Genomic DNA, 25,334 nt, shown 5'->3' on the forward strand with positions numbered 1-25,334 from the left:
TCCCTGGTAGCCGTTCTCGACCTCCCGGACCCGTTCTTTCAACCTGATGCACGTATACACACTCTTCTCGATCGCCCAACACTTGTAAGAATCGACATCTCGGAGACATTCCCTCGATACATAACAGTTTATAATTTCTATCAACAACATGACGTTTCTATTAAAGTAAGATCTCAACTACCGTCTAAAGAGAACTAAAGCGTACTACGTTTCGAAGATTATATTATCAACGTGTTTTATCGAAGCTTACATTTGTCGATTCTCGGAACGGTACCGTCGGATTGTACATGACGATTATGATTTACTATGTTCAATTTTATTTATTATATATAATCTCTGCGACAGAGATTGGTAAAATGAAATTCGACGAAGCTATATTTTCGAAAATTACGTAATCTAGCCTTAACTCGTTAATGGCGCAACGATACCCCAATCGAAAGTTTGGAAGTCAGTCTGGCGACGTATGGACTGAAGTATGCTCGAAATTTGTGTTATTAGATCGTATCGAGAATCGTGCGCGAGTCAGCAAATATTTAAATTAGCATTGTTGAAACGTTTTTTTTTCAGTGGCGTTGCCGTGTCTTGCGGGGAGTGCAGCAGCAGCGGTACCAGCGATATCACGGAACCAGGTTCCCCGTGCAGCACGAGTAGCGACGAGGGGGTAGCGATACGTGGCGCGTCCGCCAGTCCACTTCCGTCCCTACCCAAGCTGGCGCCGTCCTCGCAGATCAGTACCAGGCCCCAGTGGCCCTGGACCCCGCCACTGGCGGCCACCGCGTGCTCGACCTACAAGAGGCTGAAAGGCGAGCCCGAAGCTGGCACCCTCCCGAGGTCCGGGGCCGCGGACCCGACCTTCCGAGGCACCATCAAATCTACCAGCAAGTCTAACGCCACCCATCATCATCACGAGTCCCAGGGCAAGATCACCGAATACTTCAAAACTCAGATCAAACCTCAGCAACCCAAGGTAACGAGATCTGTCCTTTAAATTTCTTATCGTGTCCGATATCTGTAATACAATTTTCGCGATATCCGATATCGGGAACCAGCTGTCCTTGAAATACGCGCAATGGAAGATTTTGGTCGTGAGTCGCGTCTTCGATGAAAATGTGTTTCAACGTCCGATAGGGACGTACACTTGTCGAGCTCATTGCAATACTGGCGAAACGTACAACTCGTCAAGCGCCGATTACACAAATTCTGCGATTCAGCGACGATGAAGGGCTCGAATCTCTTCCGATAGCCTTGAAATTGTTAGAAAATTGGTGTCGAAGGTTTCGTCGTTAATCCATACGTGTTGCGATATGTGTCGATAGATCAAGAAGAACAGCGAAACCATGTCGGTGCTGGTTGCGAAGAGTTCGTCGGAATTTCGGAGGCCAGCGACGGTGCAAAGGAACAAAAGCGGACTAGCCAAGTATCTAGGAACTGTGTCGCCAAACGGGAGAACGAATTCGACCAACGATTGGGAAGTAAGATCTCTGGCAATGTCTCCGCCACCTACGAAGAAACCACCGCCGGTGATCGTACCTAGGGCCAATGGTAAGATGGACAAGAAGTTGACGAAGCCGGTGCCCAGCCTACCCATCTCGAATGACGTACTGAAGAACATACCGAGCTGTAAAATCTCGTCTCTCAGGTAAGCCAATTGTACGCTCCCAAGCGTGCCGAATTTGTCGAGCAACGCTTAATCCTCTGTTCGTCTAGATCGTTGCGTATTTTGATACTCTTGGTATAGGGTGCACGGTTCACGCGAGTTACGCAGAAAATAGTACCTCTCTTGTGTCACTTGTCCGCGATCTTTTCATAGTGACCGTACGTACGTATCAGTTTCGGTTGTTTTCGTTAACGAGAGGATCCAGGCAACGAAGGTAGAAGTAACGATGTTGCTTAACGCAGTCTGAATTTGAAATATGTTGTTACGAAATAGGTTGACGTCGGAAGCGACTTCGAACGCGAAAAGTAGCTCGCCACCCTCGACCCCGGCTCCTGCTCTCAGCAGCGACGCCACGACTCTCGACTTCAAAGGTTGCATTCTGTCGAAGCCGCACGTGAACGAGAACAACAACCTGACGAACGGTTGCGGAAGCATCCTGGGCTCGTTGAGATCTCAAAGTAGCCAGGATCCATTAACGAGGTTGTCCGTTCCGGAGGACACCGACGATAGCAAGGAGAGACAGGTGAGTCCAGCGGACGAGGACGACGTGGAGGAAGAAGAGGAGGATTCGAGGAGCAGCGAATCGAAACCACCCCTATCGCCGATACTCTCTGCCCCGACCACCATACGATTTCCCGCCAGAGAACCGGAGAAAGACAGACAACAGGCTACGGATAGCGGCGTTTGTCGATGGGACAAGTGCGAGGAGAGCTTCGAATCGAGCGGAGAACTACTCGAACATCTGCAGGTACAGGACATTTTTACAATATCCCGCTATATAGGTGCCGGCTCGAATCAGGAAGGACATCCGCAGGCGGAGCGTTTTTATCCGATCGATCGGTTCCATGAGTAACTTGATCGTACACGGGAATTAGCGAAGCTCGTGTATCGCGTTTCGCACTTTTCTGTCACATTGTTGTTACTCCGTGTACAGCACACGAAACGTCGAGTCCCAATTTTTTTTTTCCTTTTTGTTATCTTTCGTCCATGTTTTTTGTCGCGTAATCGATATTGCAATACCTACGTGACTACCGAGTATCCGCTGGATATAATTTCGTTGCAACATCGTGCGACACCGTGCCGCGCTACGGTCCTTGGCTCGGAAATGTTATTCATCGACAAACTGCTACGTTTCAGGTAGCGCACATCAACACGCAAACCGGAGGTGATAATTTCGTCTGCCAATGGCAAGGCTGCAAGGTGCAAGGGAGGAGTTCCTGTTCGCGAAGGTGGCTGGAACGACACGTGTTGTCTCACGGAGGCAACAAGCCCTTCCGGTGTATAGTCGACGGCTGTGGCAGCAGATTCAGCTCTCAGGTAATGCCTCGTGTTCGATGGTTGCCGCAAGCATCGCCTTTTTCATTTGGACGGCCATTGGAAGCGATCTCTTTCATACGCGAAGGATGTTGGTGAATTTCATTGTATCCTCTGCTCTTTCTCCTCCTCCATTCGTGCGCTTCACGCCGTATTAATTATTCGCTTTTCATTGTGTTTCTGGCAAAAAAAGAAAAAAAAAAAAAAGAAGAAGAAGCGATAGAAAAAGAGTCGATCGTAAACATGAGTCCTTTCGTTGTATTTGTGTTCATCTGGTAAAAAACGTGATCCAAGGTAAGTCGATCATGAATGTACGTCGACTGGTTTGCTTCGACGATAAAAACTTGAAATTTGCCCGTGCTAAATAACTCGTTTCATTCTCGTCGTAGCAATGTGCCAATAAGAGAATCGTTGTTACGACGGATATTCGAAACTTTTCATTCATCTGTGTATCGACCATACATCGATCGTAAATATAAATATTTCGCCGTGTTTCTGCCTATCTGGCAAAATGTGCGATCGAAGGTACGTCGACCGTAAAAGTGTACCGCCGGCTGGTTTACTTCGATGGTACAAAAGTTAAATTAGCTTCGTGCAAGTTTCTTTTGTTCTTATAATGTCGTCGCTACTAGTATGATCGTCGTTGCGATCGACATTCACGCTTCGTTCGTCTCGAGACCAGATTGAAAATAAAAAATCTCCACGAAAATCGTGGCAACGCCGTGAACTCGATGCTTTTCGTTTCCTCTTATCGGGTGCTCTTATCGTTTCTAACCGTCGTCGATTGTTCTAACTTTGCCTTTCCTCCTGTGTATCAAGGAATCCCAGAACCTATTTCCGTCATCGTATACGGTGAATTTCATAATGTTAAATTTAAGCCGATTTCGAATACCGCGATGTGAAAACTAATGAAACTTGTTTTTCCTGTTTATCAAGCGTTCGACGATCAAACGTTCAAGTACAGATCAAGTGCAGATGCTGAGATGTTTTTTTTTTTTTCTATGTCGTTGTCGCTCGATGTTGCTGACGTTGGGTAATGTATACTGTATCTAAACGAGGGACTACGTATTCGTTGCTGATCTTGAAAGCGGCGCGATCTCAATAATACCGTACTCCCTCTGGTTACCGATGTATGTAGAACGCAAGCGAATCTGTGCCGGTTAAGAACCAAAGAAAATATTTCAAACGTAGACGCTTGGTCCGAGTTTCGATCTACTGATTTCCCATCAGTTCACACCTCGGTCGATCAGTCTGTGGTGTGGCGTGTCTTGAAGAAATCTGTCTTCTTTTGTCTTAACCGTTACCACGCGTGTTCGTGCGTACGTACATGGTTGACGCTGTCTTCAAAAAGCGGGCACTTTCCAGGGACAGTTTTTAAAAGCTGTTCACCCGCGGCAATCTCTGGTTGGATTTGTCTTTATCTTGCTTTCTCTTTCGTCTCGTTGTCGTGTTGTGTTTCGCGAAACGACTCGTGCTTTTCATTATCCTTGTTACCGACGTACCCAGATTTGCCTGTCTTTGCACGGTACGATCGGTCGGTCCTTCGTACTTGTACTTTCGTCCCTCCATGAACATCGATCTCAAAGCACCTCTGCGATATCTCGAAAATTGAATTTACTTTTGGATACAAAATTTCTGGATAACCGAAGATGATCCTTCTTTATGGACCACGAGGACCACGCTTTCCCTGGGAAGTGCCCACGTTCTAGATTTTAATTAGCGAATCCTTTTACAGACCGCTCTCGAAAGGCACGTGAACGGACACTTCAATCAACCGGAAACCAGCAACAACAACGCCAGACGAAGCTGCGAGAGCGGAGGAAAACTGGTCAGAAGAAATGGGAAGAGGCTTCGGTACAGGCGACAACCTTGGTCAGGTAAACATCGTATTTTACGTTTTCTCAGTCTTCTTTTTTCTTTTTTTATGGTTTTCGTTACTGTTCGCTTTTTCGTTCGCAGCGAGACTCTTCGATTACTTCGACTCCGGGGTGATGGAGGGTCTTCAGCACAGGCTACTTCAACTAGCAAAGTCGAGAACGCAAGGTCGTCTCGCGGAGACACCAGGAAATTCGATGGCCCTAACTAGTCAAGTACGTCGGATAGAAGTAGACAGTCTTTGGCGATTCATCGACCAAATTATTTTTCAATTCAAATAATTCCACTGAAATAATTTTATTCGAATAATTTTCGTTTTGTAGATATTAGCCCGAAGAGTAGAAATGGACGGAAAGACTAAAGTCCTGTTACGGTGGTACCCTCCAGACATGTGAGTAGTTTAGACGTTTCCTTCCGCTTATACACGCTAACTATCATAAAGTATTATAATCCTTTTATTTTCCATTAGCGAGCCAGACGAATGGGTACTAGAGTCCGAAGTACAAAGCACGAAAAACGTCGAAATACGAAAAGTGGCGTCGTCTCACCCGGAAGAAGTAAGTTTGGCTCTGTATTCGGCGGTAAACGGCGGCATGCCGTCACTGGCGCGAGTGAAGCAACGCCGGAAACCGGTCAAGAACTCGTGATAATGCCGATCATGGTGATCGAGAACAAGCGTGATGATGTAGCGACGATTAAGCCAGAAAACGAATATCGACGAGTCCTGTATCAGGACAGTCGTGCTTTCTGGTCTGGAAAGATGGAGCCTGACGAGATTAATCGGAACTTGAACGTGTCGAGAAGAGGATCCGGGTAAGACGTCCTCTGACTGCAACAAGAAACGCACGATATGAGTATAGATGGATACGCAAACGTGTCCATGTAGAAAAGAACCGATGTCCGAGGAAGATACTGCATTATTATAGAACGAATCTGTGAATCTGTGAGCTCTATGAGCTTGTATCGCGAGCCAGAACAATAAAAAAGAGGGAGACGAATAACGGACAAACATTAAGAATGTAGCTAAGAGTACCCAGAGGGGAAGGAAATAGTAATACATTCTAATTTATATAGCCTAAATTGAAACGATCGTTAGGTGATATATTAGTAGTCGTGGATAGCGATGAAAGATATTCTTGTTGCCTATCGATACCAAATTTTGATGAAACGACGTTGGGGTCGATTCCTGCCACGAGTGCCTGTGATACAAAAGCGGTGACACTCGTCGGACTCGGAAGAGCTAGGTTTGGGCCTCAAAAGTGCCTCACCGTGGAAACGTTTTATATCGTTGACCGTCTTGCAAGACCAATGAGAAGACGGCGGAGTTGAATTAAAATGAAAAAATACAAAAAAAGGAAACAATAACGCAGGATGGAGACGAGAATTTTACTTACGACTCATGCGACGCATTAACCGTGCGAGAAAAAAGAAAAAAAAAGAAAAAAAGTGAGGAGAAGTAGGAAGAAAAAAAAAAATGCAAACTGTTAGACGTTAGTTAACGATTGTAAGGAGATAATCACTCTGGTGGCCTTAGGAATCAATTAATATCTAACAACCGGCCCCTTGGCACTTCCGGGCCCCGTTTAAGTACCCCGAGAGAAGTCAGAAGAAAAGAAAAAGGGATGTAAGGAAGGAAAACGTGAAACGCGGACCTCCTTCGACTTGCCCTCGACCCTCGACCAACTTTCAAAAGGAGATGTATCTACCTCGATCTTCAGCTCGGTAGAAATTCGTGCAGGCCGCTGTCGTGCGACATGGGGAAGATAAAAGAAGGAGGAGGAGAAGGAAGATAAAGAGGAAGAAGAGGGACGTAAAGGGGGGCGTGTACGCGTGGGTGCTGGGTTATCGGATAACGAAATCTTGCGAAAAGACGACAACAGAAAGCAATAGCCAAGGAAAGAATGTAAATGGTCTCAACGGAGAACGAAAGAGAGGAGATAGTGATAAAGAATAAAGTCGACGCGAGAGTTAAAACTGCAAATCGTAGTCGGACGACTGATGAGCCAACGGGGTTTCTATCGAGATTTATCCTCTTTTCCCCTTCGAAAGAAAATATTGTACAAAATGAAATTAAAATAGGAAACGAACAAATAAAATGAAATAAAGAAGAAGAAGAAGAAGGTCGAGGCCCGAGGCCCGAGGCACGCTCGAGACATAGAAAGGACGAGTTTGACTCGTTCGTGCTTAGAGCGTGTTCGACTTCTCGTGTACTTCGTCGTCGCCTATTTTTATCTTCCTGCTAAGTTACGTGCAGCATGCCAATGCGAACCTGTCGCTGCGTGGCGAGACAAAATCGAACAATCGTTTCTTTCCATTTTAATCCTCTCGTTCTTATCTTCCGGTCGCCGAGTCGGAACAAACAGAGAAAAAAGAGAAAGGAAAGGAAAGAAGGAGATAAACTAAAGCAGCAATGTCCGGATAATCGATCATTTTGATAACGACTATCATTCACCGTTCGTGAAGTTATCGAGGACCGTTCATCAGGTACGTTCTACGTACGTACGTTTTCAAACTTTCTCAATTCCAAGTTTTTACATCGTCGCAACGTTTTTCACCCGATTCGAACCGAAAAGGAGAGAACAAGAGAAAATGGCAAGGAAACACATTGGAGAAACGAGCCAAGACTTTGCGATCGACTGTACAGAGACGTGGCAGAAGATATATCATGGAATTGCCAGTCGGAAATACCTGCGACAAAAGTATATGTATATCTCTGGAAAGAAAGCGGACAGAAGGAACAACCAGCTAATCGGCAGCGAGAGCGAATGCATCGTGCTGTACGACCGTAACGAAGAACTGTTACTACTCTGAATAGAGATAGAACACGATGGCTGTGTTACATTTTCCACAGAGTTACTAAAGGGTTGAGGGAGTAATATGAACGCGGATCTGCGGAACAAAAATAAGGAGGACTTACGGAACGAAGTGTGTCGGATCGCTATTTTCATAGGTGTAGATACGCCGAGATCGTAGAAATATATTTCTCGTATCGCGCGGAAGATGTCTGACATCGTGGGATGTGATGCCGCACATTGTACACATATATACATAATTGTAGAGAGTAAAGAGAATACTTGTAAATTAAGAGGAGTAACAAGTGAAAGGGGTGAAAATTCGTGTCGACGACGTGTTGTGTAGCTAGTACGGAAAACGAAAGGAATCGAACGTAAAAAGATAAGCAAGACGTAAAGGCCTGTAAACGTCCGAAAAGACAACTGGCATGTAAGGGAGAAACTTGGGACACACACGGACAGAAGCACATCTACACACACCAGCTAAGAAACACTGCCAATACAATACGATTGTAATTAAGAACATTAGGCTAATTGATCGATTTATTCTTACTATTATTATTACGATTAACTGTATAACCCGATAGATCTCTAGTTGCCGCGGATGCATATGTGGCGTCCCGGTTGCTCCAGGCGCGTGCGCACGCGAATTTTCCGCCGGACAAAATAGCTATTGACGCCCGTTAGTTTCCTTCGTAAAAGTATCGACGTATGTATTATGTATATTGGGGAACGTTCGCGTGTGCCAGTAAACGGGACGATCGCGGATGAGCGTGTAAATAGTTAGTTGAAATTATCGATAAATCGCTCGGTGGTACGGGCCGCCACTTCTATCCCGGGGATATTGAACTCGTCGAAACGGCGAGGCGCAGCCTATCAGCTTGCGAATTTCAAACCAGAAAGAGATTCAGCTTTTTGAACGGAATTCTCGTGGCGGGACACGCCTAGCGTGTTCAACGAGAAGGACGCCGCGGTGAATTACGAGAGGGGTGGCCGGTCTGGCTCGCGGGAAATGGGAAACGATACGAGCTCGAAGAAAATGAAAACGCGTCACTGCCAAATATCGCGCACTGCCAGCCGTTTAAATACTGCGGTAGTCGTACACCCTTAGAGCCTTATTTCATTCGCGGAGCATCGTGCTTCTATCTTGTTAGTTTCGAGTATAGCGCGGATTATTGTTTCCTGCACGAGTTTAACCGGTCGCCCTCTAATCGTTTATACTTTGGAGTCTCTGTCTTTTTTTTTTTTTTCTTCTTTCGAAACGTGCATCAAGAGAGCGTGTTTACTGCCAGTCTGACGACGACGATGGACGCGAAACCAAGGCACTGCCAGCGGAACGTAAGACGGAGCAAATCTGAATCCCGTATAACCTATATGTATATAGGTATACATGTATACAAGCGAGTCACCGTTGAACCTTATATAGAGACGCGGTCGATTGATGTCGTTTTGTTGCGCGACTTATTCTGTCCGTTTTCCTCTTTCATTTCTCGCCGACACGGTTCGTTTTCCTCGTTACCGTTAAACTTTTCATTTATCCTCTATCGCTTTTGGCATCTCCCCGCCAGTGCCATACACGTGTGCAACGTGTGCTGCTCGTTCCTTCTGATTTTTCGTCGTGTTCGTCCCGCGCTCGTCTTCTTCTTCGTGTTCATGTTTGTGTTCGTGTTTATTCGACTTATTTCGTGGCGTGATCGCGATTCGTTCGATCGTCGTTCCTCTCGCTCCACTCTCGTCGCGTTTAGATCTTTAGGGAAGGTAGCTCGATAACAAAAAAAAAAAAAAAGCTATTATCACGGGTGGGACCAATTTCTCTCGCGCGGGAACTCGTGTTCGTAATGTTTTCTTTTTTCTCTTAGGAATCGAGCATACTTTTTTTTTTTTTTTTTTTTTTAAAGCATTGTCGTCAAGCACGTGGGAATGCGACGGACTGTATTTAGTCGTAAAGAAATATCGAATTATTGATTAGGTTTAGAAACGTCATCGTAACGTTGTTTAGGTAGAAATTACTAAGTTTACTTAATACGATTAGATGTAATTGTTCGGTTGCTTAGCGAGGGTGGATCAACGGGAGAATCTTTCGGCCATACGATCACGCTTGATCTCGTGGCAGTGTACCGTGACGGAAAATTTAGACCGATACCGGAATCTGACTTTTTTTTCAAGCTGCCGCAACAAATTTTGTCAACTGTTTAGATTGTAATCGTCATAGTTCGCTTCGAAAAAGACTGTCCGCATTTAGTGTTTAGGGTCTAATTATCGTATAATTTTGTGGAACGAAAAGAAAAAACAAAATCGGATAAGAAATTCAAAGCTGTGACTGAGGAATTTTTTTTTTACTAGTTCTTTCAATGATTTACTGTAGCGTAAATAATTTCGCTGTTTTCTATCGTCCATTGATTGGATCTAAGTGGCGCTAATTTGATCAAAAGATACAAAAAAGAACCCGCGATTTAGCGAGGAAAGTTCTGTATCGCGAACTTAAAGGCGATAAAACATCAAGACGGAAAGGGGGAAGGACATAACTGTTCACGTACCACCATGTTTGTCGTTTAAAAAATGATTTTCGTACATTTGTCTCTTTTTCATTTCTTTTTCTCTCCTTCTTTTCTTCCCTTCATTGGGAAGAAATTCATTCATTCATTCATAGCCCTCCTCGTTTGACCTGTCCCCTTCTAATCCCATTTCTTTCGTATTTCTTTCCTTTTCTTTTTTTATATCGAGTTTTTCTTCGCGCTAGCGATAGTAACTTTTACCCGCGCGATTCTACACATTAAACAGTAAATGTATATTTTAGCGGATCTTGTAAAGTTTTACATAAGATAATTAGATATCCATTAGTATTGGAAGCAAGAGTGACTCGGCCTGAAGAATAGCTACGAAGCACACCTTGTTCGTTTCGAAGAAAGGAATGTCTCAAAATACGCGGTGTTCGTCGTCGATCGTAGCTGTTCTCCCGGTTTTGGATTTTGTACATGTGTATGAAAGATAGAGGAAGACAGAGTGATTGTGAGAGTGAACGAGAGAGTGAGAAAGAGAGTGAAAAAGAAAGAGAGAGAGAGAGAGAGAGAGAGAGTATCCGGCTATAATTATAATAGATTGTTTAGCACTGTGTAAATAAGAGACACAATCGATTACACTTTGGGGCAAAAAAAAAAAGAACCATAGAGGAAAGAAACGATGGGCGAAAAAGAGTGAGAGAAAGGGAGGAAGTTAGAGAGGGGAAGAAGAATGCTGATAAACGTCTCGTATTTTTACAAAGAAGATTATACGAAATAATTTGAAACGAGAACGACAAGAGACGTATCGTAGTTGGATTTATTACATTTTCTTTTGCCTTATATTTGGTTACGTGGTATTAATCGATGTTTAAAATAAAAATCGCTAGCGGTTTATTCCTTTTCCTTTCTTTTACTTTTTTTTTTTTTTTTTTTTCTTCTAAAATAAGAAAACGGAACCAGGAAGATTAACGACGATTGCTCGGAGACAAAGACATGTGTTCGTTAAATGTATTATATCACTTATTCTTTTCCCATCGATTCGGCTGTCAAACTCGCATATATTTGAAGCATTAGACATAGTGGATAAGTTTGTAAAAAAAAAAAAAAAAAGATGTAACGCGTGAAATTGAACATAAATCTCCATTCCAATCGGTTTATCGTTGACTAACGCGACACGATTTAACCCTTGAGTACGATCTTTCACGCGAATCACGAACTTGTCGAACACCGCGTGAGTTTTCCTCGCACGTTTACGCGTCCATGCAATTTCGATAAGATTTTAACAGTCGCACAGATGAAAAAGCAATACGTATAATAGAAGGTACGAATAATCTAGCTATGGCAACTATCAACTTCTATGAATGGAACGTACTTAAGAGTTAAATCGAGTCACTTCGAATGCTGGCCGTGTCAGTGTTTCGGAACAGAAGCGAGAAACGAGCAACGCGCTATCTAACGATCCATTTGTCCTGTCTATTTATCGACAACATATCGATTCAGAATTCTAGTCGTCGAGATCCTAACGTAAACGTATTTTCTTTCGAAATTACCGCATGCGGAGAAAAAGCGCGCGCCTAAATTCCGAAACGCTTGCACGACCGTGCGTTCGTGTTCGATATTAGGACGAATTTCGCTGTGTTTCTCGATGAACAACGAGGGAAGAGTTCGGAGCCTCGTTCATCGTCGACGTGTGAAAGAAACGAAACGACGACTAGTTAAGGTAGAACTTGTCCGAACACGGCTTTCTAGTTTTCACGGCTCTCTCTGAAGCAGCGCTTGCAAACGCTAGAGCGAATCGCGCGTCCTTCATAAAAATACAGCGGGACATGGCTTGTAAATGTACAAAAAAAAAAAAAAAAGATGATTACGAAAATAAAGTAATAGAATTAGAAAGATTAACAGGAAGAAAGGAAGAAGAACGATGTTTTACCAATGTAAATATGGATCATTGTCGCGCTTCGAAATTTTCATCGAGCGCGCGGCTAAGGATAGCGTATTACGAATATAGTGTTTGCATTTATTATAAATTCTATGTAAAAATACGACGAGGAAGAATGATCGTTGGGAGAGATTGTTTCTTATAGACCATATCGGTATATCTAATATAGTATCGACGTTCCTTTTGTAAACCTCTCCATATCGTTTGTTCGCAACGAGCTACACCTATTACCTATTTATCGTACACGAGGTTTAGGTACTCCTGGTATGCGCACGATCGTTCCACGTTGTTTCGTTCGGTTTCCCCTCCGTTGGACGCGTAACGCGCTTTTCGACGTTCGTCATGAGCGCTGCGATATTGCTTCGGTTAGAAGAAAAGGCTTGTCTCTTGTATAAAAGTAGAGGAATAATAGCGCATAGTTTCGATTAATACTTGAAATTCTAGGCTATGTAGAGAACGCGTGTGACGGTCTCGCCTGTCATCGTGCGTACAATAAAGCTAAAAAAGGGGCAAAGAAAGAGTAAAGTGAAGAAAAATAGTTGAGATAAACGTAGGCGCCATAATATGTCAGTCGTGTGTGATTGATCGGTAGGGAACCGGGGATCGGCACCATCGAAATACAGTGTCTTTCAACATTGAAAACTGGAAAGCCCGCTCTAAATCGCTTTTACTTGATCGTTCATTGCGAGATATATCCGTGCGAAGAGCCGATCGTTTCTTTAGCGACCTAATTTTTCCACGATTCCGATGAAGTGGCGATAAATTGTCTGTAATTAGGCGGCGCTCTGGGAAGCGGCATAGAGGCGCGATTGTAATCGCGAAAATATTTGCTGGATTTTATACGATGACAAAACTATCGTGACAACCAAGGACAATCAGTTGCCACTTCGTTGCATCAATTGTGTTTCCAGCATATACTATGTATAATGACAGTACGAAACACACGGGAAGGAAGAACAATCGAGGAAAACGAAGGAAAACGATAAACTATCGCTTCGCACTGCCAAACGGGGAAGAAAAATGGGAGCTCAACGTCTCGCGTTCGTTGCGTTGACCGATCCTGTCGAGCGATCGTCGAAAGCACCGCGGTGTTCATTGTAATCCACATAGTGGTACCCCAAGAGAATAAAATAAAAAAAAAAAAAATGAGAAATAATACGTGTAGGAGGTAATATACTTAGATAAAGCGCACGCGAAGATTTTTTAAACCCGTATTAAGCGCGAGAACAGAGAAGAAACTAAGCGTTGAACAGTGCTTTTGACTTTTTGGATACTTTCATGTACAAACACGAATGACGGTTTATAGCTCAAGGAAAACATTAAAGAGACAGATATTGTAAGAGAGTAATAATAATTTGACGGTTACGATATCGTAACACGGTGTACTTCTTTTACTATTTACCCGATCCGTGCTTCGTTCATTTTTCTTACATTTCCGAATGTTTCCTACGAGCATCTAACGCATTTAACGCCGTATCTTCAGGCGAATCGATCGCTTTAATTAATTGATCGCTTCGCAGTGTAATACGAGTTGAAACTTGGACAAACCGTCAAGCGTAGGACTATAAATTTCACATCTTGAATGTCATCAACTACAAAAAGTTGAAAGTGTGTGTAGTTTTTTGTACTCGACGCCAAAAATGCAAGAAATCGCGACGATAAAAAGATAATTACCTTTTTAATCATCGAGATTTATTTTTATTTTTAATTCGTTCGTTCTAAATTCGCCATCATTTTATTACAACCTTGAAGAATTAATTCGCGTTTTAACATCACCTCGCTCCACGGTTAATTTACGATCATCCATGATGGATGTTTTTGAGCGCTGTAGGCAATAGTTATCTTGCAAAAGGCGATTCACGATCGTTACATTGTTCTTTTTTTAATCTCTTAGTTGTAAAATGTGCAAATTCACGCTCGCCAAAAATTACGCAACAGCGATACGTTTCGTAGGAAATTGGCATTCACATGCGAAACCAGCAAAGTTATCATGTATTTTCCACGCAGAGAATATTTGCGTGAAATATTAACTTTTGGCTGCTTTATGGAAGCGTGGCTTCCGTTTCCGGCACAAACCACCCTGTCCACGGGCAATACGATATTCCCTCAGGTGGTGAAAATACAGGAAACCCGATCCTTATTTCAGGATCGACTCTCCTCTGGACAACCTGTTGGCTACGCTGAAACGACATCGGATGTGTGCTGTCGACGAGAAATTCGATAAGCCGGCTCGCGTGCCCTTTTTAAAGACGAACGAAATTTATGTCGATCATGCGAGAGGAAAAAAATAATTAACCGATGACGGTGTCCGGTTACGCCGATTCCTATGCTCTTTTTCCTTCTTTGATTGACTCGCGAACTCGTTAATTGCAGGTGAACGATGTTCGCGCGACAACGAGAACGATTAGTCGAACGAACAAACGAATCGACTGCATTACTCATTATGGCTCGTTATGGTTCCGATTCGCGTTCTTGACGCCATAACGCTCCGTTAACTGTGAGCTTCTACCTAACAAGGAGCGTGAATTTCCAACGCGGCAATACGAGAAAACTTAAGCGATTGTTACGAACAAAAGAGTTTCTCGAAATTCATAAAAGTCCTCCCATTCAAACGGAACGAGACGCGTTGTTACAAGCATGGCCGTTCCACCATCGTACTAGGTCGTTAATTAGAAAGCTAGAATTAATTTCACGTTTTGTTTACGGGCCAAAGTGGCCCGACTGTTTCTGTACAGTTACTCACTATTATTCTCCGATGAATTCCCGTAAGGAGAAAGCTCGTGACAAAGAAGTTGCTCCTGGTGAGGAGAGACCGGCGAACCTACTGTATGCATCGTTGGCCAACGAAACCAAGATCGGGACAGGAAGGTGGCGAAAAAAGTAAGTAAGCCGACCAGGAAAAACAGGCGCACCGGTAATCGGAAGACAAACGATTGTTGATTTACTCGGTCGACTTGGAAATACTGTTTACCAGCTGCCCGGTGAAAGAACGGGAAGGAGACCTGGAATGGTAATGGTAATGGTAATGGTAATGGTACCGGTGCAGATCGTCGGGAACGCGGATTATACGAGCGTTCGTTTCTTGCCCCGTACCCTCGTCGTCGGCCCCATCGAGTTCTTCGCCGCTCGTGTACAGTTAAGGAGACACTGGGATGAAATTCAGCCCGCCCGTTGTCCTACGGTCATTGACATTTTCTCTCTCCAAACATCATCCCCATCTGCGATTATCGAGATTCAATTTTATCGACGTAACTCGTTCCCCTAGTTCTGGACGTTGTCAAATAATAATATCATAATATATTTCTACAAGCAATATTACCTTTTATCGCGTATGAATGAAGCCAAAAGATATAATTCGAAATTTCAACATTTCTGTTAGGTTTGATCTGCGAGATACGATATTCTGACGAGTTCTCGAAACGGACATTTTAATTTCGATAGTTACAATCGCGACAGTTTGGCGCCACTTTTTCCAGTGTAATGGCGTCACGTCGGGAGGACGATGTATAAATCAAATATCCAATCGGGAACGACAAACACCGATCGTAACTGTGCAAACAACAAACACGTATCGAATGATTAAACGGTTCGAGCGATTTTAATCGTTTTGCGAATTATTCAATCGGTTTGATTTTCCAAGTGAATCGCCTTCCAAGGAAAAATATTTCGGCTGTTGTACTTTCGATGCACGTAACCCAATTTACCGATTACGATTGCGTATAGTGTGCCATCATATCACGAAGATCGCTCACGTTTGGTCCTCGTTGTTGTCTAACAAAACAACCATACTGTGCATTGAAACTGTTCGAATTTGATCGAAAGCGGGGGATTCGTAAAGCGAGGGGGACAAAACGCGACACGAACGGGACGAAATTTCGTTTTCGTGCGTTTCAGTCGGCTTCCACGCGTGGCGCTGCGATCACTACGGTCGACGTTCTGGGTAGTCGCGAGCGCGAGTTCAGACCGGTAAGACGTATTTGTTGTCGTCTCGTGTTCGTGATACACGTCAAACGCGCGCCTCGGCGCGAAAACGAGGGTGTCGCTTTAACGTCGCTCGTGCTGATAAAAGTGTTTTTACGGGAGTGTTAGTGTGACCATCTTACTACGGTCGAGTACAGTGTCGACGAACTTGATCGATTTGTGAAGAAGAACTCTACATTCAAGAGGAAAGTTGAACAGACGAATTTCATCGAAACGTCACTTCGTCGCCGGTGGTGAGTACATTTGACCTTTTCTTTAGTTTCATTCGCGACATTCAAACGCGGTACGCGAACACGAACGGTGTCGTCATCGTGTTCGGTTCGATCAATGAATCGTTCCACGGTTCTCTAATTTAAAAAGACGACCGCGCGTCGATAACGTAGAGTTTCCTGCATTTTCGGACGTCCGTCACGATGTACGTTCGGTGACGTTGTTCGCGTGGTGTGACTGTTTCGCTAACTGCTTTTTACCGGCATATCCCGAACAAGTTTTTTTCTAACCGACAATCGTAAATATTTCACTGTACTATGCTATGAGAAGATGATGTAGCCGTCAATCGATTTGAAGTAAGCCGAATGTTTGCGATTAACGCGTCATAAGTCGACCTTTTGTGTTTTGTTTCGTACTTTTGTTTCCATGGAATTGCACGTTCGTCAATTAATTAACCGGATAATATAAAATATACGATAGAAGGAAGAAGTATATAGTGTTGGAGTACGTAGCAAACTAATAATATTATTAACAGCTGATGCGTTAATATCACTTTCGCTTATCGAATGGTGTTTTGAAGGATGGCCATTGATCCGAACTATCGACTGCACCAAAATGGAAGCTCTCGAAGCTTTGAATTTTGCGATTATATATCGAACGCGTACGTCGTAATTATTCTATAGAAACGTACAAATACACAGAACGATCGCGAACACGATAAATTATAAATTATAATACCATAATAATTATAACCATATTTTCATACGAAATTTGTACGTCAATTTACAAGTAAATTTATATAAATTTACGACGAACGATTTTGCGAAATTCGTTCTGTCGATTATTGCCTTGTTTCGTCAACACGCGGCAAATTGCGTCTTGGAATCCACGCTTTTTCGGCCAAGGGTAGACACAATTGCTGGTAAACAAATAGTTTTTGCTACCCGGTGACGAGCCTCTGTGTAACTCAAATAGAGCATGCTTTTCTTGAGGTATGTTGGCACGTGTAACGTTTTCCCTGGACGTGTCCGACAACAGGTTTTCGCGCACATAAGTGTTTACCTTGCTTATGTAACGCGTCGAAGGCTGATCGCGTCGCGTTCCATCCAAAGGGACATTAGCTCTCGACCATGTTTCGATAGTGACGCTACTTTTCTTATTTTTCTCATCCATTTTTCTCATCCATTTTTCTTCATCCACTTCGATTCCCGATTATTTGAAACCAAATTAACCCTCGAAAACGATCAATTTCAACTCGTACAGACCTTCATATTTATTCTAATCGTAGGGTACGTTTACGCATTATTATCTTATCAAACGCTGTGAAAGATTTCACATTTTATGTAAATTTAAGGCATATTGCGCGAAATATAATATGTTATACATCAGTCGATTCTATTTGACGCGTACAGTATGAAAATAGCAACAAAATCATTGCGTTTAGAAGGTTTAAGAAATTCGTGTTACAATCGAAAATTTGTACAATAATCTATATCATAGCAGAATTTTATATGAATTTATCGACCTTACGAAAGGTCGATTAATCAGTTTTTGTAATGAAATATTTCGGCGATAATAAACTGTTGCAGAATAATTTCAATTTAATTGTCAGTAGACAGCGAATGTTTATGCAATTTCATACTTGTGCGAATACGATTACAGAAATAGAACCTACGTACGCAGGGGTTTATCAGCCATTAAATATTGTAACAAGTACTACTTTACCTCCGAGATTTTATATACTTTTGCAGATTGCGTTTATCGTGCGCACGCCTGTACCTTCAAACGTTTCATAAATGCGTAAACATCCGCAGTTAAATTATCGCGTAGAAGCGGAAAGTCGTTCGCCTCTTGGCTTTATCGCTATAAAAAATAAAATATTCCACGTGGCTGACAAAAATAACACAACCGTCGCTGTGCCGTCGAGTTGAATCGAAATTCCAAAAGGAATCGAATTATAGTGGCACATCGAATTGTATCGCGGAATCGCGCACGTCTCGGAGGAATCTCACGCGATTCAACACGCGTTACTACACCTACGCTAATCGTGGAATAGTCGAGAGTCGTGAAACACACGGAGGTTCGCCGACTCGAGGTAAAGTCATGCGCCTAACGTGGTGTCGTGTCTATTTAGAATTTCAGCGAGATCCGTTGTTGAATTCCGGCACGAGCGGCTGTATTTCACTGAGGGCAAAGGGAGACGTGTACGGGCGCGGGTTTCCCTCGTGCGATCTCGTTAGTATCTCGATGAAATATACAGGTGCAGAGTAATGCCGCGCGTGTTTTTCCCTTCGCCGCGCCGGCCAGATAACAGAGATCTCGCGCCGCTTGGCTGTTTATGCCTCCACGACGGAGGTCGCGCGTTCTCCACGATTAGACGGCCCTCTCGCTAGATTCCAGCTTGACGGAACAGACGCTCTAAGGCCCCGCGCAGTGCCTTCTTCCTTAGCTGAAATACCTTGTCTATCATTCCGAAATATCCGAGAGAATAGAAATTCTATTCTTTTTCCCTTCTCTGTTCCTCTACTTTTATTTTCCTCATCTTCGTTTCTCTTTAAGATACGTAGTCGTTATTTTGGATTTAGAATTGACAGATTCTTAGGACGCAGCTGTTATCTTCGTTTACGATTTCTCCGAAAATAATTCGCCGATTAACAAATTGTCTAGGCGGAATAGAAGATGTGTTCGATCTTCCTCGAACGCGGTAATTCAATAACTCACGGTTATTCAGTATCAATGAATAATAGGAAATATCTGTGGATTACGATCGAAGACAGGATCTCGGATGGTACTTTAGCGCATCGGTACAAGTTAAGTGCAAACTTCGGAGATATTTGAAATTTTCTCGTCTACACTGTGATGTCGACTCAAAAGGACGAACCTGCCTCTCTTCTCTGTTTCGCTTCCTGTTTGTCTATTTGTCTGACACTTGACCTCCACACGACGATTACCGTCACGTATATCAAGTACACATATTTTCGAAATCGCGTGAGGCATTTGCACGTGAGTCTGCGAATTTTTGGATCGTCGCGCCGGCCGGAAAGCTTGAGAGGATGACGCGGCAGGAATATTTCGCCTTGGAAGCAAGGTTCGCGTACACCGGCATCGATCTCGGGGCTGCACGCGTTTATCGCGGCTAATAAGCGCGATTCGAGCAAAAAGCAGCGAAATATCGTTGACGTTGGATACAGAAGCTCCTCGCGATTCAATTGGCATCCGCTGGCAGTTCTCGCGACCACGAGTCTCGCGTAACGAGCCAGCCTTTCGCGCGTTTCACGCGCTGCGGATGGACGCGCTCGTAACGCTGGTAATCCGTGATGTAACCCGCGGCTCTCTCACTACCGACGACCGCCAACAGCTGACTGCATCGTAGAAAATTGGCAAGAATGAGTCGCCCGATCGAATACGCTTATATTCGTTTAGAGTCGAGAGTCATTTGGCGCACGCGATCCCTAGGACTTCGTCGCGGCTAATTGGCGGCTTCGAAAAATGCGTCGCCTCCGTTGAGGACGATTCACGCGATCGCGTGGATGACTTTTCTTTTCCCGCGTGCAAGGACTCGAGCATTCGTCCGTTACCGTGGCGCGTGCTTCGCAAAAATGGAACAATGGGACGCAATTTAGATAAACGGCTGGTTTCAAAGCCGCTATCACCGACGCGATCGTTCGCAGTCCGCGGTTCGTCGTAGTTGCGAGCACAAAACCTCTCTCTCTCTCTCTCTGTTCTCCGGGCGATTTCGCAAATTACCTCGAAGGTTTGTACCTCGCGCTGTACGTTCCGAAGAGGCGCGTCCTATGTCATAATCCAGATACACAGCGCGATAATGCGACGAAGCGATGCCGGTATTTGTACAAATGAATAACACGTCGCTGCGTGTACGCTAGGATGATTTATCGTGCTCGCGGGCCAAGTATGCTCGTACCGTACCGCCTTATCGGCGGCAATTATGCCCATTGAGAGCGTGGAAGGCAATACGCGATAAAGGTGTACGTAAGCTTTTGTTTCTTCGATTCCGTGGCTCGTTGACTGGTCAGACCAGTCGATTTCTCGTCAAGCAGTGGAGGGGTTCTTGGCTGGATGGTAAAACGTGGAACGATCGCGATGAATTATGGAGCGAGTGGTCGGTCGCGATATGCGTTTTTCCAATTGCACTGTTCCTGGATCGAAGGCTGGCCCGACTCGTTCCTCCAGCGGTTCATATCAATTGCGTCAAAACAGGTGTTGCCTCTTGAAACGTGATGAAAAAAGATGCGAACTACGCGCCTACGGCGATCCAATCGATTCTACGCGCACGTAGCACGTCGTCCGTTCTCGCTACCGTCGCTTATCACCGTGAATAGCTAAAAATAAGCGCGTTCGTTTCTCTTCCGGTCTCGATTATCGAGCGTCTCGAACAGCGGCTCCGGTCTTTCGAACAGCTCCGCTGTTTTCGTTCGATCGCGAAACCGACTCACCGCTGCTAAGAGAAAATTTATCGAACATCTTCGACGAGGAAAATGACCGGCATCCCTGCCAGCTGTGTTACGTAACGCCATCGTTGTGCTTTTTGTCCTCGGTAAAACCATTGAGAGTATTTTTGGGAGAGGAGAAACGATTTTCAACGCTCCTTTGCGTCAATGACAACGCTCCGTCGTACATTTTCGACGAAGAAAAGAGTTCTTTGACACCGTCTCGCCCCATTCGCGTTCGGTACACTGCACCCTAGGTCCGTTGGAAAGGGGTTTGTCTCGGAGCGTTTGCATACATCTTTTGCTCGTTGTCCTGCGGAATTGGTCGTAAACAATAAGGCGACACGCGACAAAGGATAGTTGTGAATAGCAACGAGTTTCGTTCGGTGAACCCCTGCCGTCTTTAAAATTAATCGACTCCGTTTCGCCGATGCGCGCAGGGTCCCGTCGCGAACTTCTGCCTACAATTTCGTCGGTGTACGACGTAAAATATAGCCGATCGGTATTTCCAATAGCTGTACAGGTGTAAATAATTATTTGAACACATTCGCATTATCGCCAATAGATAGCACATATTTCTCCTTCTGGATTTCTTCGATCTAATTTTGGCTTACGATCTTATCAGACGCGCACTCGTGTACAATTACTTGAGTTTACAACTAAGCATACTGTTACGAACAACGAATATACGGAACGCGTTGCTCCGAACGAAAAACATGTAACCGATTGGAAGGAAAACGCAGCGGAGGAAGATCTGTTAAAATATATTTTGCCAGAAGATCGCGTCATCGGGCGCGCTATGAGGTTTCATATTCCGGCATAATCCTCGATGAATTATGTCGCGAGAAGCTCGCAGCACAAAGGACCGGGAAATGAAAGAGAGGAAGGTAGGATAAGGGATGAGAGGAGATGACGAGTGTAAAGTTGAGAGAAACGCGGCGAAAGTTCCGGTGTACGAAGGAAACGAAAGACGAAGGCAGGCAGAGGGTGGAAAATGCTGGGTGGAACGACGTCGGTGGCGTCGCCGGCAGTAGCGGCGCCTATATTGATTTTGGGCCGAGGACGGGGTAGTCGGAGGGGAAGGGCCACGTCGATGGTGGTTACGACGTTGCAACGCGTCGCGCCGAGTCGGACCGAACCGAGCCGGGACGAGAGGAATGCCCGCCGATTTTTCCTTCACGCGAATGGATTTCGAAATTCTTCCCAACGTATTTTACGCCCTACAGCGCCTACAACGGTAAAACCATTTCACGGAAATGAAAAAGAATCTTACTCGACGTTTCGCGTGGCACGACCACGACCGTTTTAACTTGCGCCGGTTTAATATCGGAAGAAAACAGCTGCGTTGACCTTATTTCTCTATTTGAACTACCGAATCTTTCATATCGCGCTCCATAGCCCGGCGACGCGATGTCCCACGGTGGATTAAATTTCAAATTCCGGCCAACTTTCATAAAAAAAATATTTCCTCTTTTTATACTCCTTTTAATACTCGTATATTGCGCGTCAAAATGTTTTCCCGTAAGAAATATCGTTTCTTTTAATGAAACGTACATAAGTGTTCGGGCACCTGGTGCAACTTAATGAAAAGATTTAGTATTTCCATTACCCTTCTATGGTTATATCAAGTCGACTAATAAGTTGGTTCGTTTATCGACGTTACGTCTTGTTGAATATTAGTTGCAGTCTGTAATATATGACGAGCAACGTGGATAAATATCGTTTACAATCGTATCGTTTGACAATATTAACGAAGGAAGGACGAACGTTATAAGAGTTCGGTGAAGAAATCGACTTCTTTCAAGGCGGTATAGATGGAAATTGGTAGGAATTCTCGTCGTATCTTTCGTTGGATTTTTAAATCTTTGAAATAGAAAATAATCGCTGTTACGTTAGCTTGCATAGTATAAAACATGTCCGCAAAACGCTACTAACACTCGATAGATAACATTTACACGACTACTTGAAGAAGAATTTAGTTCTGTTATTTTTCAGATAAACTATCTATCTATCTATCGACGATCGTCTTTATCTCGCCGTTAGATTAGAATACTCTTTGCGCTGTTTCAATCGCTCTATACGTACATATAACCGTGGAAAGCGAAGTTAATGAACTTTCCATTCGCGGGAAAGATAATAACGGACACGAACGACGTTAAGCCAATATTCTCTGGTCTGGATCGATTGGCTTTCGGTATCACTCGGACAAACACTCGGCTTAAATCGATCTGGAAGCCCCGCGCGTTCGCGAAAGAGTCGGAAGTCGATAGCGACGAACCCCGTGGAAGCCTATTGCATTCGATAGACGATCCTCGAAGCCGCAGATGCTATCTCTTATTCACCGATGTTCGTCCGGTGAAAGCATCTTGTCGCGTCCCATTCGACGCATAATTGCCATTGTTGCTTCTTGCCGTGCGTTTATCGTCTCGAAACACGCGGCGCATCGTGTTCCATTCCTTTTTCTCTCTTTCGTTCTTTCCATCCGATATTATATTCCGAGTGGTAAACGATCAGGCGCGCTCTATCGCCTGTGTCGCGCCTCATCCGTCCCACGTTTCCTTCTTTCGTCTTGAATCGCTTCGATCTCGATCTCGTATCGCCAGTCATCCTCTGCTTTACTTTTATTTCCACGCGTTTCGCATCCCCTTTACGTCGCACCAAATGCTAGTAAATTCCGTTCGATACGGTAACGTCGCTTTCGCTGGATCTCGCTTTTTAAATTCCACCCTTTCCTCGGCCACGTTCCACCGATAGCACGTAAACAAGACAGTGGGAACTCGTACGTTCGATGGGACAACTCGGGAAAGAGAATCGGCTGATCGTAATTGTTGCCTCGATCATCGACGATAATTTTTCTCAGTTGGCGAAGCCGGCGCAGTTGGCCAAATTACACTTTGCTCTCCTCTTCGCTCCAACGTTGGGACGAACATCGTCTGCGTAGGGTCGTTGCACGATTTCGGAGGATAATTTACGATGCCCCGGCGTTTCAGTCGCGACGGGGCCGGCATAAACAACCTTGCGTCTCCCTCCTCTTTTTCCTCCCTTTTCTTTCCTCCCTTCCTATTTTCCGTACGCTTCACGGCCACCCTCTATCCCACGAGAACGCATTGGGAAGGGAAGAAAAGAGATCAATACCAAAGAACGGCGCGTTTTCATTTGTTTTTCCATTTCCTTTCGCGATCATTCGAAAACAATCTTCCTTTAATCAAGCGCGTTCTCCGTTTCTCTCTATACGCCGTTCTCAGGAAGAGATGCCGATTTCAACCCCGAGAACTGGCGCCAGAGCGATGCCACTTGCCCCCGGTAAGTTCCATCGGATATCGCAACTTTCCGGGTCGGTCAAACACGCGAGAAACTTTTAATTCGAAATTTCGCGCAACGCTTCTCCGCCGTGTTTTCCCAGCGTGGCGCGAAGCATCAATTTTTCTCTCCTACTTTCCCCTCTGCGTTCACTCTCCCTGAGTTTTTTTTTTTTTTTTAACTCTCGATGCTCGAGTTCTTTGACACCCCCACACGGCTCGCGCCACGTTTTTCCTTCCACCCTATATACCACGAATCCCTCTTCACGGGTGCTCGATGATGCGTACGATGCACACGACCAGTCCCAACGGAGCTTTACATTCGACTTTTTATAGCGGAAAAGCCCGTATAAACCGACGACCGTTCTTCGGTTAAATGGTAGCTTTGATCGAGAGGGACGAAATTCGTCGCTGCCTTCCGATAATATTAGCTCAGCTTCTCTTGGGAGAAATATTACGAGAAATATTACGAGAAATGTGACAAAATGGAGTAGGTGAGAAGGTACGATCCTAATCTAGTATTCCAGTCGTTATTCCGATCGCATCGGAATAAAGATGATATATTTTTTCACGCCCCTGTTCTTTCTTCCGTGTTGGTCAAATCGACGTGCTGTTCAGCACAAAAGTCGTTTCGTCGATTCGTGGGGGGTTGGAATTACGAATGGAGGCGTCGAAGGGGAACTGGACCAAGCTCTTCCATCTCTTTTACGGAATAATCGAACAGCTATCGCGAACTAAAAGCATCGACAGATTTCCTTTATATTTTGTCGCCTATCATGAATATTAAAATATTTAGATTTATTTCAAATAATCTATCTTTTTCAATCTTGCTTTACCGCAGCATCCAACTTTTGTCTTTTCCGTTTTCTGTTTTCTTAATGGGTGAAACAAGATTGTGCTTAACTTCCGTTTCTTTAGTTCAGTAAAGATACGAATTTGCATGCACATTCGGAGCATTATTAAGAAATTATTCCACTTCTTCGTCTCTGTTTGCACGTGTCATCTCTGTCATATCGTAGAAAAAGTATATGAAACTCATAGCCACTAATGTTCCTCCGTTTTACGACATCCGATACACCTTTACGAGATTCTAAAAATGCAAATGCCTTTAGAATAAATTTCCCTGAAAATTCAACGACGATGAAATATAACAACCGATCGCGTTCGTGTGGCAGAAGTCGAGTCGAATGGCGGTCAATTTCTTAGCTCGCGAAGTGGTGAAGTGGGGACAGCTGGTATACGCAGACGCCGGCACGATGGCACGTTAAATACTGTGCATCGGTGGCTAGGATACGACAAGAGGCTCGTCTATTCGATG

At 44.3% G+C, this 25,334-nt stretch overlaps 2 protein-coding genes across 10 annotated transcripts in view; both read left to right on the forward strand.

Moving 5' to 3' along the window:
- The window catches only part of LOC122577878 (dentin sialophosphoprotein-like), a 144,878-nt gene extending 131,424 nt beyond the window's left edge, over positions 1–13,454 (forward strand). The window contains exons 2-9 of one of the 2 annotated variants that reach the window (XM_043749593.1): positions 568–967; positions 1,317–1,639; positions 1,931–2,405; positions 2,795–2,974; positions 4,707–4,848; positions 4,931–5,061; positions 5,170–5,237; positions 5,316–13,454. In XM_043749593.1, the coding sequence (XP_043605528.1) occupies positions 568–967; positions 1,317–1,639; positions 1,931–2,405; positions 2,795–2,974; positions 4,707–4,848; positions 4,931–5,061; positions 5,170–5,237; positions 5,316–5,493 (1,897 nt within the window). In that variant the 3' untranslated portion in view covers positions 5,494–13,454. Of the gene's footprint in view, positions 1–567; positions 968–1,316; positions 1,640–1,930; positions 2,406–2,794; positions 2,975–3,907; positions 4,849–4,930; positions 5,062–5,169; positions 5,238–5,315 lie in introns of those variants that run through there. The other variant, XM_043749594.1, reaches the window with a different exon arrangement.
- Positions 13,455–15,998: 2,544 nt separating this feature from the next.
- The window catches only part of LOC122577702 (SH3 and multiple ankyrin repeat domains protein 3), a 176,233-nt gene continuing 166,897 nt past the window's right edge, over positions 15,999–25,334 (forward strand). For 6 of the 8 annotated variants that reach the window (XM_043749183.1, XM_043749182.1, XM_043749191.1 and 3 more), the window contains exon 1: positions 15,999–16,292. The gene's annotated coding sequence lies outside the window, so the exon portion shown is untranslated. The remainder of the gene's footprint in view (positions 16,293–25,334) is intronic. The other 2 variants (XM_043749194.1, XM_043749195.1) reach the window with 1 other exon arrangement.

The sequence above is a fragment of the Bombus pyrosoma genome, linkage group LG2 (assembly GCF_014825855.1).
Source record: "Bombus pyrosoma isolate SC7728 linkage group LG2, ASM1482585v1, whole genome shotgun sequence".
In the NCBI taxonomy this organism is placed as follows: Eukaryota; Metazoa; Arthropoda; class Insecta; order Hymenoptera; family Apidae; genus Bombus; species Bombus pyrosoma.